This window comes from Phocoena sinus, chromosome 2, assembly GCF_008692025.1.
Source record: "Phocoena sinus isolate mPhoSin1 chromosome 2, mPhoSin1.pri, whole genome shotgun sequence".
Classification (NCBI taxonomy): domain Eukaryota; kingdom Metazoa; phylum Chordata; class Mammalia; order Artiodactyla; family Phocoenidae; genus Phocoena; species Phocoena sinus.
In genome coordinates, this window is record NC_045764.1 from 24,381,633 (window position 1) to 24,399,301 (window position 17,669).

General features: G+C 49.2%; 1 protein-coding gene across 4 annotated transcripts in view; it reads left to right on the forward strand.

Moving 5' to 3' along the window:
• The window catches only part of SFMBT2 (Scm like with four mbt domains 2), a 213,189-nt gene extending 195,877 nt beyond the window's left edge, over window positions 1-17,312 (forward strand). For all 4 annotated transcript variants that reach the window (XM_032623494.1, XM_032623493.1, XM_032623495.1 and 1 more), the window contains 4 exons: window positions 804-970; window positions 1,311-1,574; window positions 2,330-2,458; window positions 12,418-17,312. In XM_032623494.1, coding sequence (XP_032479385.1) covers window positions 804-970; window positions 1,311-1,574; window positions 2,330-2,458; window positions 12,418-12,558 — 701 coding nt within the window. In that variant the 3' untranslated portion in view covers window positions 12,559-17,312. The remainder of the gene's footprint in view (window positions 1-803; window positions 971-1,310; window positions 1,575-2,329; window positions 2,459-12,417) is intronic.
• The last annotated feature ends 357 nt before the right edge of the window (window positions 17,313-17,669 follow it).

Consider the following 17,669-nt stretch of genomic DNA (forward strand, 5'->3'; position numbering starts at 1 on the left):
TTGGAGGCTGCAAGTCCAGATCGAGGTGTCAGCAGGGCTGGTTTCTCCTGGGGCCTCTCTCCTTGCCTTGCAGTCGGCCGCCTCCTCGCTGTGTCCCCACAGGGTCCTCCCTCTGTGCATCCCTGGTGTCTCTTCCTCGTCTTGTCAGGATATCGGTCCTGTTGGGTCAGGGCCTCACCCTTATGACCTCATTAACTGTAATCACCTCCCTAAAGGCCCACCTCCAGATGCAGTCACATTGGGGGTTAGGGCTTCTACATTTGAATTTGTGAGGGGTTGTGAAGGCGGCAGGTGACACTGTTCTGTCCGTAACAGCTTGTAAACATGAGGGCACTGGGGACAGGTTTCCCCCCTGTGGAGCTGTTTTCTCAGAACTGTTTCCTGAGGTGTAAATGGGATGTGAAGTTTTTTGGGGTTTTTTTGGCGCTATGCGGGCCTCTCACTGTTGTGGCCTCTCCCGTCGCGGAGCACAGGCTCCGGACGCGCAGGCCCAGCGGCCGTGGCTCACAGGCACAGCCGCTCCGCGGCATGTGGGATCCTCCCGGACCGGGGCACGAACCCACGTCCCCCGCATCGGCAGGCAGACTCTCAACCACTGCGCCACCAGGGAAGCCCCGGGATGTGAAGTTTTGATGGTCTCAAATGAAGGAATGATCTCTCTCTCACTTTCCCCCTCCCTCTCCTTTTAGTTTTCCTTCTCTCCTCCCTCTGCCTTACTCCTGTCTCTATCCTCCCCATCCATGCATGCCCATGGGTATAACCTCTTAATGAAGTTTGTAATCTCATCATCTCTCTCCCTGTAGCTTATTATTATGGGAAGAGGAAGAAGATCATTAAGCCCCCGATTGGAGAAAGCAGTGCTGAAAGCGGACACCCTAAACCGGCCAGACGCAGGAAACGACGAAAATCCATTTTTGTGCAGAAGAAACGGAGGTCCTCTACCGTGGGCTTTGCCGCAGGCTCCGGAGAGGTATGTTCTGCTCGGAAGCTTCCCACATTCGATCGGGAAGCGCCGCCCTGGCTTCACAACCGAGGCCAGGTTGAAGTCTGATGCTAAATGGTGAGAATCGTGAGCTGCCAGAACCCCCTCCTTATTTGTCGAACGCAGACTTAACATTGCAGCGTCTCGGCTGGGAAGGGGCTGCAGGTGGGACCCGGGGTGGGACCATGGGATCCATCTTCCGAGGCCTCCTTGGACAAATCTCAGTGGGAGGGTGGCACCGGCACCTGGGGTGGAGTTGCGGGCCCCCTCCCCCACCTTCCCGGAGGCCCCCTTCCCCACTGCCTCAGTGCATCTTCCGTCCTCCTAGGAAAGTGAAGAGGAGGATGCGGATGCCCTGGACGATGACACCGGGAGTGAGGAGACCGGCTCCGAGCTCCGTGATGACCAGACGGACACATCCTCGGCCGAGGTGCCCTCCACCCGGCCCCGGAGGGCCGTGACCCTGAGAAGCGGCTCGGAGCCCGAGCGCCGGGCGCCCGTGGAGAGGACGCGGAGGGTCCGGAGGGCCCGGGCCACCCCCAGCGCCGAGGGGGCCCCCAGGGGCCCGGCCTCCAGCCAGGAAGCAGCGGAGGTAAAGCTCAGGCCACTTCAGCTGGCCCGTCTGGTGCCCCCAGTGGGGCAGCACAGGACCTCACTTGGGGGACCCCTGTTTAAGTTAAACACCAGCAGCTGCTCTGGCTGTGTTGCTAAATCAGGGGCAGAAAGCTTGGTGATTCCACACCCCACGGAGCAGGACGGTGAACCTCAGGATGGGGCTCTGGGAGAAGTAATAGCACCTCTTTTTCCGGAAGGTTTTAAAACCACAGGGATCAGGAGAACAGACAGAATAAGTCCTCAGGGTCTCATTAAACACTAGGCTTTCCCTCCTCAGGAGACCTTGTGATGCTATAAAGTGTGTAGTCGGGGTATCTGGTCTCCCCTGAGCCCACGTGTTACACGATCAGCTGGAAGGTCGCTGGCACCAGCTTCACACATGTAAATGGGGGCATAGCGGCCTCGCGCGCCTACACCAGCTCCTGCCCTGTCTCCTCCTCGACCAGAGATCCCGCACTCAGCCCCAGAGCTCCTGAACTTGGGGGTCAACAGCGGCCGTCACTGTGCCTTTTTTTTTAACCTCTAAAGATACACAAGTCTTTGGAGCAAAGTCATAACCCAGACGAGTTGCTAAGAGCATCCCTGGATACCGGCCGCCTCTGCACCTGTCCAGGTGCCTCGTGAGGAGGCCGCGAGTGGTCCAGAAAGCCCGGCTCCAGCCCTCAGGGTTCAGAGAGGGTCCCGCCACCCGGGAGGTGAGAAAACAGTCTCCTGCTTCCCTTCCCTCTGCAGGCGGTGAAGCAAGAGGAGGAGGAGAGGCTGGTCCTGGAGAGCAACCCCTTGGAGTGGTCGGTGACAGACGTGGTGAGGTTCATCAAGCTGACGGACTGTGCCCCCCTGGCCAAAATATTTCAGGAGCAGGTACGGGGTTCCGCTGCACAGCAGTTCTTCTGGTTCTGAGCCTCCGGGTCTTCTGTGTCAGCTGGCTTCCTGGGGCTTGGCCTCCGCAGGGGGTGGGGGGCTTCCTCGTCCCTGGGGGCAGGGGAGCAGGGCACCCGGGCTCCACGTACGGTCCCACCTGCAGCTCCGTGGGGTCTCTTTGCCGTGCAGTGGAGACCGCAGCTCCGGCCTCTACTAGGGGTCCTCGGATGCCCCTTGGTGAGGGCTAGGTCTTATGCAGCCTGGCCTGGCTGGAGGTCAGGGCTCCCAGCTCTGCCTTGGCTGGCGGGTGGGGTGCGCGTTGTCCCGTGGTGGAGCAGTTGTCGTCTGAAAGGCTTTTGTCTCCCCAGCTCCCCCTTTCCAGTAGAGAGAACAGGCTTCCGTTGGCCCTCTTTTCGTTTGTGCCTGTTGGCATTTCTGGGCTGCCAGCTTGTGTAACACTAAAGACATAGGAGGCCAAAAAACAAAAGCTCAAAGGACTGGCTACCGTGTCAGATCTGGAGTCCCACTGTCCCTGGCTGGTCTGCCTTCTTTTCTCCACCTTCCAGAGTCTTCTTATGTTTGTCTTATTTATAACATTCAGGGCTTTTACTTCTCGAGAGAAAGAGGGAGAAGTCTTCTTGATCTTCCCAGAGGCAGAAGCCCTTGGGCCATTGCGCTTTATTTAATGCTGCTTTTGTCACGGTTTTCTTACTTCCTTCACTTCTTTCTTTGTAAATTATTTTAAAGCCTATGGTATGTTAGGTACTACGGTAAATTATGGATAAATGGGAGAACTATTGATATAATTTATACCTTAAAAGTTTTCAATCTAGCAGATGAAATGATATGCCATAAGGAAGGAGGGTTTTTAATCTATATTTTCCCTTAAGTTAGTATGAAAATAAATCCCCACTCTAAATATAATCCACCTTGCACACTTCTCACTGGCCTCACATAGAAGGTTCAAGTGGAAGCCTGTCACGTGCTCTACCATGTTTGCTCAATTTGTTGACATTTCTTGCATTGTTTCACAGTGTATCTTTCACAACCTTGCTTTTCACTAAAGTACTGTTTTCCATGTCATAAATTAAATACATGTCCATCTAGCTTTTTTTTAGATTATACAAACCAATAGTCTAGAAAGAGGGTAATTCAAGCATTAAATCATCAAGAAAACAAGAAAGGCCTCTGATTTCCCCTGTACCCAGTGAACTTCTCAGATTTTCTCCCAAGGCCACCAAAATGCAGTAATGAATTGTAAAAAGCAAATTAATGTGGTTCCCAGCTCCTCCCAGGAAAGGGGAGTTCTCAGTGTTCCCAAGGTTTCCACTATGGACCATTAGCGTCTTCTGTAGACACCCAGTAAGTGCACCGAACGAGTGAATGGTGGCTGGAAGGCCAGGCCACCTCCTCGCTGTCTGACAAGCTGCACTTCCTCTCTGGGCGACACTTAAAAGCAGACAAAAAGAAAAAGGTTCCTTGTCCTTAAAGAACGTGGTAATGAGCATGTCCCTTCATTTAAACACACAAACAGGAAAGAAAGAATTGTGAGAAACGTGAGGACTCACATGATTTGGGGCTTGTTGAGAAACTGCATCTCGGTCTTGAAAACAAGAACGAAGCAGAAGGTTGAAATCCTGCTTAAAGCATATGGCCCGATGCAGCATTTTTCCGGTCTGGTATTTATTACTAGCAGCACGTCGAAAACAGCGTCGCATTTGTATACGGGATGAGTGCTGGTGACACAGATTTAACACGTGTTCCAGCCGGTCCTATGTTCATTCATTCTGCGCCCACTGAGTGTCCGGTACATACCTTGCAATATCCACGCGGCAGATACAGAAGGTATCGGTCTGTGTTAGTCCAAGGGCTTGTTTTGAGACTCACGTGCCACTTTGAACTGACAAATGTTTTCCAGTTGGGCCCCTCGTGGGACAAAGAACAGAGGCTGTTTTTGCTGTGAGGGGCAGACAAGCTCAGTGTTGATTCCTTTCATAAATATCTGGTAATAAGCAAGAAGGTGAAGACAAAGCTGATTTGTGAAAAAGGCTAAAATACTACTTATACTGAATCATCCTTAATTGGATTTTAATTCCTGTTTATAACAACATCTCGGGAAGTTTCGTGCCTTCCCAAGCCAAGGCATCTAAGAAGGAAACATTCCCGACACTCGGCCACTTCTAGGATCAACGAGGGACATCTGCTCACATCACCTAAAAGCTTGGCCTTACATACCTACTTATTTCTCTCATAAGAGAGAAAAATAGGTAGAATTTAATTGATTATAGCCTTATTTCTATTTAAAGTTCTATGTTAGACCGTTTCATCTGTCACAGTAAAAGGCTGTTCCCGACGGGGCCACCTGAAGTCCGTGGGCACCTGAGCGTGTATTTTGTTCAACCAGACCTTTAATTACTAATTTGTTCTATCACCTTTGAGGCCAAACACCACAGCTCTGGTTTGATGGGGCCTCCAGTGGGTCACTCCAGGCGTCATATGAGTTTTTAGATGAATGAGGAGGAGCTGGGGGTTTATCCACCAGCATGTGAGAGAAATCACAGCGCGTGAAGTCACAGCTACGTGCCTTCATTCCCTGGATTCTGAGTCATAAATTCAGAGACTACCGTAATCATGGAGCATTTACAAAAATTATAAACTTCCCATTACCAGAATATATGCTTTTTAACTCTGAAATGTTATAGTAACTGCTTAAAAAATCTATACTCTATAATTTCATGTTGCAAATATGTACATTATACAGGGAAACTCCACACGTCTATAAAAAGCAGGAAAGTCTTAAATAAAATTTCGCCTATTCATTCACCTTTTGTGAATCAGAGCCATGCAATAAGCAAACTACCCAAATTAGTGGTTTACTTTTTTTTTTTTTCACGGTGCACAGGCCTCTCACTGCTGTGGCCTCTTCCGTTGTGGAGCGCAGGCTCAGCGGCCACGGCTCACGGGCCCAGCTGCTCTGCGGCATGTGGGATCTTCCCGGGCTGGGGCACGAACCCGTGTCCCCTGCATCGGCAGGCGGACTCTCAACCACTGCGCCACCAGGGAAGCCCTAGTGGTTTACTTTTAATGAAGAAATTCCAGGATGCTTCAGGTGTAATCCACATTTAGACTAATTCCCTCCTCTTTCTACTTCTGTAAGCCCTGAATATCCCCTCTAAGGAACCACCAACTCCTAAACTGACCTCTGTATCAAAATAAGTGTGATTTTCCCATGTACTAAGTATAAGTTCTGTATTTTATCTTATTTCATTTCTTAAAAATGAGTAGTCCATTTATGGTAATTCTGTATTTAACAGAACAAGTGATTTGCCAGCCATTCTGAATTATATGGGAGCATATTTCTAAAAATTAAATCAACTGTGAGGTCTGTAACTACATGATCAATGAAAAAAATAACTTCTTTGGAACCAAAACAAAAGCTACGATGAGAGGGATTATAAGGGGGGGGTCCCCCCGCCCCCTCAGTTTTTCACTCCTTACAGTGGTGACTTGCGTGACTTCACTCCAGTAGCTGGAATTTAGTGCATTATTTCTCACAACTCATTTGCTAAGATAATTCTACAGAACTCAAACTACAGTTTGCTGGTCCTTCTATAACTTGCACACCTTTATAGATTAAAAAAAAAAAAAACCTAATGATGCAATCAGCAGGTGGAATTTTCTTGCTAATTTTGTTTAACTCTCCCTTTAAATACACCATTCTTATTTCTAGTTAAATCACATTTTTAGATTGCCAGCCTGGCATCTGACAGACAAATACCTCTCTGCCTTTGTAAAAATGCTGAGTACCCCTGAGCTGTATCCATTTTAGCATTCTCATCCAGAGTTTCCAAGACAGAGGGCTGAAATACATCCATTGCAATAAAGGGCAGGTTAGTTCTCCATGCCGGGAACCCCAGTTCTAGGAAATTTGAGGAAGCTCATAGATGCCCCAGCCTGTGTTCTCCTTGCCTTAAATGCCATTTCTAAATCTCCCATCGCTCTTCCAAGGATCAGCCGTCATCCGAGCACCTACATGTGTGCTGGCGTGGTGCTGGGCACTGTGGGCGTGGAATGGAGGTCACGACCTTCTGATGCTCAGGTTTCTCCAAGTCGGAGGAGGTGAATCATTGAGAAAGCCCTTGATTTCCTGTTAGCCGATAATGTGTAAGATCTCTCCTCATCTCAACAAGAATTTACAGATAATCTATGTGCAAGGCAGTCTTTTAAAAGCTGCCTGAAGACAAAGGTGGGTAAGATGCTTGCAATTCTAAATGCTTCCGATCGACTGGGGACAACAGACACATCAGCAGCTGGCAGCAGCACATAAGAGACTGAAACAGTGTCATCCTCGGTGCAGGAGAGGACGCAGCTGTAGGCAGAGAAATCTGGGAAGATATAGCCTAGAATCGGGCCGTAGAAGGTGATGCCGACTGCGGGAGTGAGGCCGGGTCAGCTGAGCCAGAGCACACACGAGGGGTCTTTTCAGGAAGGTGAGGGAGGTGGGCTTACAGCTGAGGTCCCTGGAGCAGCTGCTAGCTGCGAGGTTGGAGAGCAGGGCCGTGGTCCGCGTGGCCGATAGTCAGTCATGCTACCTGTCCAAACAACGTGTTTTCCCAAAAGGTGTTCTGGGAAAGAGCCCAGATTCTTTATCCAACTTTGTAAAAGTAATTTGGCAGTTTTAGCACATAATCTTGAGGCCCCACTTTATCTCAGGCATATTTTACAACACCTCATCATTTTGGGAATCCTTGCGTGTCCGTTGTGCGCTTCTGAACGCTGCGCCACACACTTGGAAACGCATCTTGTGTTTCTCGAAGTCGTGTCACTCTTCCGATGAGCTTGGAATTTGATAGCAGCAGCCCCTGGTGCTGACTGCACAGTCAATTATAGGACCGCGGGACCAAGCACATTTGTCCCAACAGGCAGGAGGTCAGAGTTCGGGGAGTCATTTATGGAAGTGGATCAGACTCTGTGCGTATGTAAACCGGCGTGTCTTCGTGGTTGATTTAAGGCGCTGTGGATCCCCCAGGGTCAGCACTTGGGCCGTGTGGGAAGGAATCCATGGTCCTCAAAGCTCCATAAACACTGCGTTTACTCCCACTCTCTGCCCTGGAAAAGACAAACTGAAGGGCCATCTTCGAGTTTCTATTTGGGGATTTGGAGGACCCCCTCACCACTGGATGTGAGTTTTTATTTTGAGGCTATATGCAGCTCAGTCAGTTCACTGTCATCGTCCTCATTTCTTCCCATAAGAGAGTAGGGAGTCCTCGGGAGCTGAGGACTTGACTTAAAGGAGCTACCCTTGGTCCCTGTCAGCCTGCTTGAGGCACCTCGCAGGAAGCATTATGGGGGGTGCATTCTGGTACATTCCAGCTCACCCAACAGACAGCACAGCTCTCCCTGCAGGAGCCTCATGACATTGCTTGTGGTGTCTGTGCTATAGACTGAATGTCTATGTCTCCCCCAAAACCCAAATGTAGAAATCCTAACCCCCAGTGTGATGGTATTTGGAGGTGAGTCTTTTGGGAGGTCATGAGGGTGAGGCCCTCACGATGGGATCAGTGTCCTTAAAAAAGAGACCTCAGGGCTTCCCTGGTGGTGCAGTGGTTGGGAGTCCGCCTGCCGATGCGGGGGACGCAGGTTCGTGCCACGGAGTGGCTGGGCCCGTGGGCCGTGGCCGCTGGGCCTGCGCACCTGGAGCCTGTGCACCGCAGCGGGAGAGGCTGCAGCAGTGAGAGGCCCGCGTACCTCAAAAAAAAAAAAAAAAAGAGAGACCTCAGACAGCTTCCTCCCTGCTGTGAGGACACAGCGAGATGTCTGTGAACCTGGAAGCAGGTGCTCACCAGACACCCCACTGAATCTACTTGATCTTAGAATTGCAGCCTCCAGAACTGTGAGAAATCCATGTTGGTTGTTTATAAGCTACCATCCCATCCCATGGTGTTCTTTTATAGCAGCCGGAACAGACTAAGGTAGCCCAAGAATACCCTAGTCTTTCTCCTCCACTTCTGTTCACCTTCCAGATTCTCTCTTACCCTCTCCTTTATTTAAAAAAAAAAAAAAAATTTATTGAGGTACGGTTGATGCACAATATTGTATAAGTGGCAGGTGTACAACTAGTGATTCACAATGTTTAAAGGTTATATTACGTTTATAGCTATTTCAAAGTATTGGCTATTTGGGGGCTCTTAATCCCCAGCCCTGTCTTGCTCCTCACCTCCTTTTCTCCATCTTTTACCCTTTTCTTTTACCCTTCTGTTGACTTTTAAGTTTACCGAGGCCAATTCTTCCCATTTATTTATTCAGCAAATGTTTACTGAGCACCTATTATATGCCCGGCAGGCATTTTTCTAGGTGCTGAGGATAGAGCAGGGGAAAACAAAAACCCATGCCCACATTGATTTGCCTTATTGCAAGGCAGTCAATCAAACTTGAGACCACCCTGGCTCCCCCAGCCGGGGCGAGTGTCCCAGGGCCCATCTCTGGCTCTGGGTATCTTTCCCAACTTGCTGTTGGTAGCTACTTGCGCAGGTGTTTCTGCTCCCCGGTGCAGAAGGAGGAAGCCAAGTCTCACTCATTTTGTATCTCCTTTGGGGTCTGACATATGAATAATTTAATAAATATTTGGCAAAGACATGAAAACAGCCTTAAAAGGCTTATAACACCTCCCCCAAAATTAAGATCCATGAATTTAGGAGGGCATTCCTTCTCTTTCCTTGGCTGTGGTGTGTCAGGAAAGTGTAGAAACTTTGACTTCAGAAAGAAAACCAGTGAGAGATACCGATTCACATCAGAGATGTAGATGCACTGAAATGCTTTTATTGAGAACTAGTTTGTGCATACAGAAGAGTATATGTACTGTTTGTACATATGGGGCCTATTAATAAAAGGGACACGCATGAAAGCCACTAACCCAAGGAAGAATCAGGAACTTTGCAACGTGGCTGCATGTACCAAGGCCAGCCCCCCTCTCACCCTCCCCTTTATTTCCACTGGCAGTTAATACTACTCTGAATTTTTGTGTTTATTGTGCTCTTGTTTGATTTCCAAAATGTTTCCCAGACTAGCATATGAACGTACCTTTCTACTCGTCATGTAGAGGCTTCTGTGTCAACACTTAATATTGTCAGACTTCTTAACTTTTGTGGGTATAGAATTATATTGTCGTGTGGGCTTAATTTGCACTTCCCTGATTCCTGATAAGGTTAAGCATCTTTTCTTAAATTTTTCACCATTTTTGTTTCATCTGTGAAATACCTACTCATGGTTTTTGCCTAATTTAAAAAAAAAGTTTATCTTCTTTTTATTGATTTGTAGTAGCTCCTTCTGTATTCTGGTTACTGCTGCCATCCTTTGTCAGTTGTTTATATAGCAGGCTTTTTCCCCCCAGTTTGTGGTTGGTTTATCTGCTTTACAGTAAACTTTAATGCATCCGACGGGAAGCATCCGAGTTCTGGCCAACGCGCTCTCTCAGCGGACTCAGTTTGCCACCTCCTAATAAAGGTCCTTGCCTTCAGCCTCTCATCCCTTCCCCACCCTACCGCCTAATTCATACCCTGTGGCCAATATTAGGTTGCAGACACACCTGATAAAGTCACTTATCTGCTTAACGTCCTTCAGTGACTACTTATCACACATCTCCAGAATAAGTCCCCAGTTCCTGTCTGGGCCCATCTCAATTCTGCCTTCAGTGTCTCCCCGCGCCCCTGGAATTCCATGCACTGACGAACCACTTGTGTTCCCTGAGTCCATCCTCACCTTAATACTTCCCACTGGTCCCCTAGGTCTGAGTACCTCATCGTCTAATCTCTGAAGCCTTCCTTGACTCCTGTAAGATCGGCTCTGTAGCCTGGCCTGATGGGGCCCGTAGCACTACGTCCATACATTAAGTTCCCTATATCATAGGGGTCTGCTTATTTGTCTACCTTCCTTAAGATTCCTGGCATCTCCAGGGCAGGAGTCTTTGTTTTGTTCAGTGTGATGCACCCAGAGGCCTTCAGAGTGCCTGGCACCTAGTAGGTGCTCAATAAATGCCCAGAGTGATTAAATCAGTGACATCCTCCACTCAATGTGGTGCATGCATATGGCAGCCACCTTCACTGAAACTGTGGAGAGTTACACAAATATTTTAGGACTGATTTTCAATTGTAATTAATCTGTGTGTCCAAGGATAGCCATCACAACCTGGTACAGATGTGAAGAGCTAAGCTACAATTTTCCCCCAAAAGTTTAATTTCAGAAAACCATGATTGTAGTTCCACCGCTGTCGCTCACTAGCTATGTGATCTTAATTAGATCAGCCAGTGTTGCAGGCCTGCACTCTCCAGGTCTAGTTTCGATAGAATATATGTGGATTTGGCTCTGAAAGTGGACTCAGCTAACAGGCCCCAGGCCACGGGGTACCATTATTTGCTCCGTGGTCTTATAGGTAGCATGTGAAAAGAATGTAAAAGAACGTGTAAAGGCACATGTAAAGGGAAAAAAGATATAGCATCAGAAATTCATTGACAGTCTTATGAGCTTGTCTCCTACTTTCAGGGCATACTCAAGGCCGCTCTGCTCACTTTGTGGCTTGACGAGGTCAAGTTTGAGTCTTGGTTGAGACGTGGCTTACAGTCGCACACATCACAGCCGGTGCTTGTCCATAATTTAACAATAATAAATGGCATTTGCATTGATGCTTTTTAAGTTCTTTATTGCTTCCATACGTCTTAGGGGATAAAGGTGCATCAAGGTGGCTTTCAAAACCGATCAAATAAATGATAAATGTTGTTTATCCTTAACAGTAGTCTTTGAAGGCAAGGCTAACAGTTAGACCCATTTTGGGTTTTTTTTGCTTTAGTTGCTTTCAAGACAGCTAAATAAACCGTTAGTTTGAGAAAAAAGGCTGCCTATGTGAAACTCACCGACCCGTGGTCTCTGAGATACGTGCCTGCGTCGATGGTGTGGCTGCTGCATCTCTGTGGCTCACGGCAGCCCTGGGGCGCTGCTTCTCTGCGTGGCGGAGAGCCTGGTGCGTGTGCCGACTTCAGGGTCTGCACCTGTTCCACCACGACCTTTATCGTTACCTCAGGCCTGTAGGCTCTTGGGCCCTCGTTTATTTCCTCCAGAACATGAAGCCTGGGTGAACAGGAAGAGGGGTTGCCTTGACACTCAGTAACCCAGTCAAACGATGTCTAGATAAATAAACCCGATTCTTACAGGAAGCAAGCTGGTGAGAGGCAGAGCCCACTGGGGTGATCGTAAAGCCTTGGGCTGAGCCTTGGTGCCCTTTCTTTCTACAGTGAATGCAGTTTCACGGTGATTGAGTGAATATCCCCATCGTGGGGACCCCTGGGTATGGATGCAGAAGGGCTAAGTAAGATAGCACAGGGAGTAGACCTCAGACCCCTCATTCTGGGTGACACAGGTTGTAAATGCGGGGGGGGGGTGTGCACGTGTACACACACACATGTCCAAGTACATGTGTTCTCCTCTGTGGAAGATTGTGCTGTGGCATCTTCTCACCCCTTCTGATGGTAAGCTGTCAGGGCTTGGCAGGGAAGAGAGAACGTTTCTCTTGTTCCTGGAGAGCCCTTTCCAGGGCTTAGGTAGTCACAGCAGAGCAGAGGGAGGACACCAAAGCCCAGGAAGGATGGATCTGGGGGCCTGGGGCTTACCAGCAAGAGGTGATGGGCTTAGGGAGAGCCCAGTCCAGCTCTTCATCCCCTCCAGCCCAGGCTGGTGAATTTCACAGCAGCCAATGTTATCTTAGCAGAAAGATTTCATTAGCCACGAGATCAGGCAGCCATCAAGCCAAGTCGCCGTCTCGGCCCGCTCTCTGCAGGCTCAGAGGGAACGAGAGCCGCCCCCATGCCCTGGGCCTGGCATGAAGCCCGCCGTGGCTCACGTGTTCCCCACCCCCTACCCCCGTGCACCTTGTCCCTCCTGGGCTCTAACCCGGCTTTGTCTCCTGGCAGGATATCGACGGCCAGGCGCTCCTGTTGCTGACCCTCCCCACAGTGCAGGAGTGCATGGAGCTGAAGCTGGGGCCCGCCATCAAGCTGTGCCATCAGATCGAGAGGGTCAAGGTGGCTTTCTATGCCCAGTACGCCAACTGACCCCACCCGCTCCACCCGCTGTCCCGGTGATGCAGCGTCTCATGTCTCGAAAGGTTTCCGGGACTGGAACTTCCGTTTTCCCGGGACGTGTGAGGCGGTGCACATGCTTTGTCCCCACAAGGCGAGAAGCGCGAGGGCCTCCTCTGCCCACCAGCCTGCTCGAGGTTTCCATGTTTCCAAAGCACCCCGGGCCCCGCAGCAGTGGCTCCCGGAGGGTGTGAATTTCAGCTCATACCCTGCAGATGTGGACGTGCATCTCTGCAGACCACGCCCCCGCCTTTTTCCCACCCCAGACCAGGCAGCTTCCTCGGAACAAGGTTTCCTAAACCAAGGCCCACACTTCTTTGAAAACTAAGGCGCAGGTGATGTCTTTTAGGTTGTGACCCAGGAGGAGGCCTTGCAGACGGCTTTAGTGTGATTGTTCCCAGGCACGTCCATAGATGCTTCTTTCAGGTCGACACGCGTGTAGCTGTCACTGCAGTTTGATCTGGTGGTGACTCATTTCTCACGCACAGCTCTAGGCGATGTTTCAGGATGGCGGTTAGCAAAGGAGGGACTCCGCCTGTCGGAGGAGACTTCGGGAAGTCTGGGCAGAGAAGGAAGGCCGGGTGTCATGACAGGGAGATGGGCATCCAGGAAGTCTGCAGGGAGGAGGTGTGCTTGCAGCCTTGTACAGAACCTCCGATGTGCTCATTTAACTGTGACCAGGTCAGGAAGGGTCTCCTCTAGTCTCTTGGGGCATCTTGAGTTGTGTATTGAAGGCAGAGCTTCATCCCAGAGAGCAAGAGTGGGGAAGAGACCCGAGAGAAGCTGTTGATCCAACAGCTCCTTCCCTTAGAGGGACACTGTACTGGGTCTCCCGAGGAGGTTCTCTCCAAGCCCCGCCCTGCTCAGTCACCCCTGCCCCGGCACACGCCTCTACCACAGGGTGACGAGGGGCCCTGGCCCTGGAGGCAGCCCCACGTTCTGCTGGCTCGACCATTGACTGACCCCGTCATCTGGGCTGACTTTGAATCACCCTGGACCTCCTTCCGGTAGAGTAACAGGTTTGAACTCTTAGGCGTGTGACACTGACACGTGTGCCCCTGTCCCTATCCTGCTCCTGCTGTCAGGGAAGAGTCCACGTTGGCCAAAGCGAGAAAAAGAAAGAGTGTGTAATTCCTGCAGCTCACTCCGGCTCTGGTTTGCTTAGGACACTTCTTGGCTGTTTTCATTAAGTGGGTCTAGTCATTTGTGGAGAGATGCGTGGCTCCAGGGGCCAGCTGGTCTTTTGTACCGGGTGCTTCGTCTGTGTGCACCCTGGACGGATCCAGTATATTCTTTGAAGCCCAAACGGACCACTGTATTCTGTGCTGGTTGTTGCCCAGATGCCTCTTGAAACCTGTGTGAGGGAGCTCAGGCTCCATGTTGCCCAGGAAGAGCGGGTCCTGCACACCCTCCTCTTCCTCTAGGAGCGTGGTTACCTTGACCTCTTCCCTTTGACGACAGTGCCAGCAGTTCCAGGCAGAATATCCTGGGCTGGCTGACGAGCCGTTCATGTTCCTGCCACTTGAGGGCTGGTTACCTGTCAGATTTCGAGAGGCTCTATCACTAAGGCTAACCTTTGTCAACATTCTGTCACCGTTACTGATGAAAAGAGAAAACATATTTAGTGGTCGAGACTGTGGTCGCCCCTGTAGCTGATCCTAAGTCAAGTTTAAACGTTTGGCACTGGGCTTGCCCGGTTGCCTCTGCTGGGAGGCCCAGTGCCTGGCCTGTGCAGACGGGCAGCGTCCGTGAGGACCCCAGCCTGGCCTGCGGTCCCGTTTCTCTCTTCGGTTCCCCACCGCTGCCTCCTCAGCCGTGTGCTTTTGACCTTAAACGCTCAGTCCCGTGGAGTTGAACGCCGTCAACCAGTTGGAAAGGGCATCCTTTCCATGGTGTGGGGCATTTTCCCGTTGCTGACACGTCTGTGATCCTTCACTGTGGCCTTTTTGAGCTGAGTTCTTCCCGTTGCATGTGGGACGGGAATGAAGGGATGTGAGAGCTGCAGCCTCCTTTCAGAATGCATGGCCTTCTCGTGCCCGTTCCAGGAATGGCCCAGAGGAGAGGGTGCTGCATGGGAATAAGTGGATCTCCGGGGCGTAGGGGGGGTCCCTGGGGCCCACCGAGAGGAACTGGAGGCCTCCCGCCCGGCAGCCCAGGGGAGACGCGGCCACCGTTGCTCGGGAGGCATCCTCTTCCCGAGGGACCAGATGCCCAGAACTCTCCTTGTGCTCGGTCTCTTCGTGGGATCCGCCCTGTCAACCACATGCGCTCTGCGTGTGCCTGGCAGGGAGACGGCTGCGGCCGAGGCAGAGGACACCCGGCTCTGGGGCAGGCGTCCTAAAGGCTGTCTGGCATGCCATCTCCCTGCCCTGCCGCGAGCCAGGAAACATTTTAGGGGCAGGAAGATGCTTTCGCTCTGAGTGTTGCCAACGTTTCCCTCCAGTTCAGATTCTTTGGGGACTTCTGTGATGGGGGCCTGTGCTTCTTCACGTCAGCAGGACTTGGGCTGCAGAAGTGTCAAGTGGTGTTCATTTCTCTGTAGGATTCACCTCTCACCAGCTTCTGCCTTAGAGAAAGGGCCAGTTTTCAAGGAACATTTTACAGTGTCGTTACTCTGTCTTCGTCCCTTATGGCGGGAAGAGTTGCTCTCACACCTGTAGCCCCCAATGCACCCCAGCCCCTAAGATAAACGTTTCTTGGTTGAAACACTCCAGCTGGACATGCCCCCTCCCCTCTTCATCCCCAGATGCTCCCGTCTCCCCGCTGTGTCTCTGACAGCGCTTTGGGGTCAGAGTCCTCTGCTCTGTGTACCTGCGTCCGGCATACACCGGGCTGCTTATTACCTCTGCGAACGGCCCGAGAACTGTGTTCCCCTTCCCGGCCGAGCAGACCCTGCAGTCTGTATGTACGGTGTGTATCACTTGAAAAGCAGAAATGCCACCTCATCTCTAAGGCTGAGAGTCCATCACTGAGTCCCGCCTAAAACTAATGGAGCTTGTATCGACCTCTGACCTCTTGACTGTTTTTGTCCTGTGTGAGGAAAATATCCTGTCCACAAAAATAGAAACGTAGAAAGGCCACCATTCCGGAAGAACTTCTTGGCTTTCAAAAGAAAAATAACAACAGCAAAAACCCAGTTTCCTTCACCACAGAGCTGCATAGCATGGAGAAATCCATCACTTTTAAAATTAGGTTCATTTGATCAAAGTTTGATGACTCAGAGTGCTTGAGCTGTACAGCTATTAGGGTGCGTCGCCTTATTTGATCATATTTGAAAGATGGCTTCTTGTGTTTGCTTTGATTCGTTCCTCAATAAATTAAAATGACTCAGGCCTTTCACGCTGCCCCCTTTGCCCCACACTGAAGTCTCTGGAAGGTTGATTTTGATCAGCCTTTGAAGATCGGTCTTAGTTTCCTTAATTTGTGTCACAGAATCTTGAGTGTTGTTATCAGGCAAGTTCTGAGATTTGCCTTTTATCTTAAACCAAACGCCCCTTTCTAAGGGCTGTTCTCCCTTCTTTTTGGAAGCGTTAGGGGTTTCATACTTCTTTTGTCGAACACCCGTTTGCATTTATTTCTGTAGATAGAACTATAAAAACCGTAGTGTTAAGCCTCTGTGGTTTGAGCATCATTGTTGCTTTTTTGGTTAAGATGGTGAGTCTAGGCTCCAAGTCCTACGCTATCCTGTCTTTAGAAAGCTGTGGCTAAGCGTGCAATTATTTGAAGGGAAAAATAGTAAATTTTAAGGTATCTGTAGTTTTTAAGGAAAAAGTAATCGTTGGGGAGACATACATACTGCCCGTGTCTCTCTGGTGCAGAAACTAAATAGCAAGGGAGGCTCTATTGGCAACGATTACACTGTAATGATTCTTTTTCCTTCACTTGTTTTTTTCTGTTAAAGGGTTTTCTGGAAATTGCTTTACTCCAACTTAGTTGAGTTTTTACGTTGGGCGACTCTCATAGCTTTTATCACTAGAGTTGATTTAAATGTATCCCAGACACGATGTGGTAAGGTCCAACTGTGCTATTTTAGACCCACCTAATTCACCTGAAAATTCTAAGTGTTGACATGTGATGCTGCCTTGGGCTTTGGTTAAGAAAAGAATCTCTGGTTTAGATGTACAGTAATAATGCAATTTCCCGAGCTGCAGACTTTCCACTTTCTTGGTTTTGTTTAAAAAAAGGCTGGGATACCAGGGAGTCCCAGTAGGTCAAGACCTACATCACCAGGCAGAGTGGGTACTTCATGTGGACCGAAGAGATGTGTTGAAGAAAAAGTAAAGTCCTAACAAACGTTTGCTGAAAATCACTTTACGATGGGCAATCGGAGACAAAAGTTTTTAAATGACAGAAAAACAATCATCTCATTTGTTGTTCAAAATGGGAGCCAGCATGATATCTAGACGCATAAACTACCCCTAGTTGTGAACGAAAGCCCTCTTACTGCTTTGCATTCCAGTTTGAATAGTTCGTATTGGAATTTGATTCATATCTTGTGTATGTTTTGGTGCATAAAAGGGAAAAGTTGGTGTTTTTACTTTCGATATTTGCAGGACAAAGGGCATGTTGTGGTTTGCTGTAAGATTGTATTCTGTATATATGTTTTCATGTAAATAAATGAAAATCTATATCAGAGTTATATTTTAATTTTTATTCTAAATGAAAAACCCTTTTTACTTGAAAAAAAATTGTAAGCCACGTTGTTAATAAAGTGAGAATAAATTCTATGGTGGTGTTTGTGTCTTTATGTGGGAAGTTATTAAATATTGTTTTTAAGGTTTGCATTAAGATTTTTTTTTTTTCTCACCATGCACTGAAGCAAATGTTTATAGGGTTTTAATAACCATGGTTCTCAAAATCCTATGTTACCTTTCAAGGTCACCTGCTAGCTCTGGATCCTTTTACTCAGGAACTTGGGTTTATTCTTTTTATTAAAACATTACTATACATCCTCACGATTGCCTCTAGCCTTCCCATTTTCCATTAGTTTAGTTATTTTATGATTACCTGGTGCATTAGTAGAAACACTCCTTTATGTCTAGGAGAACGATAAGTAAACAGCCATATTTACATTTTTCATTGTC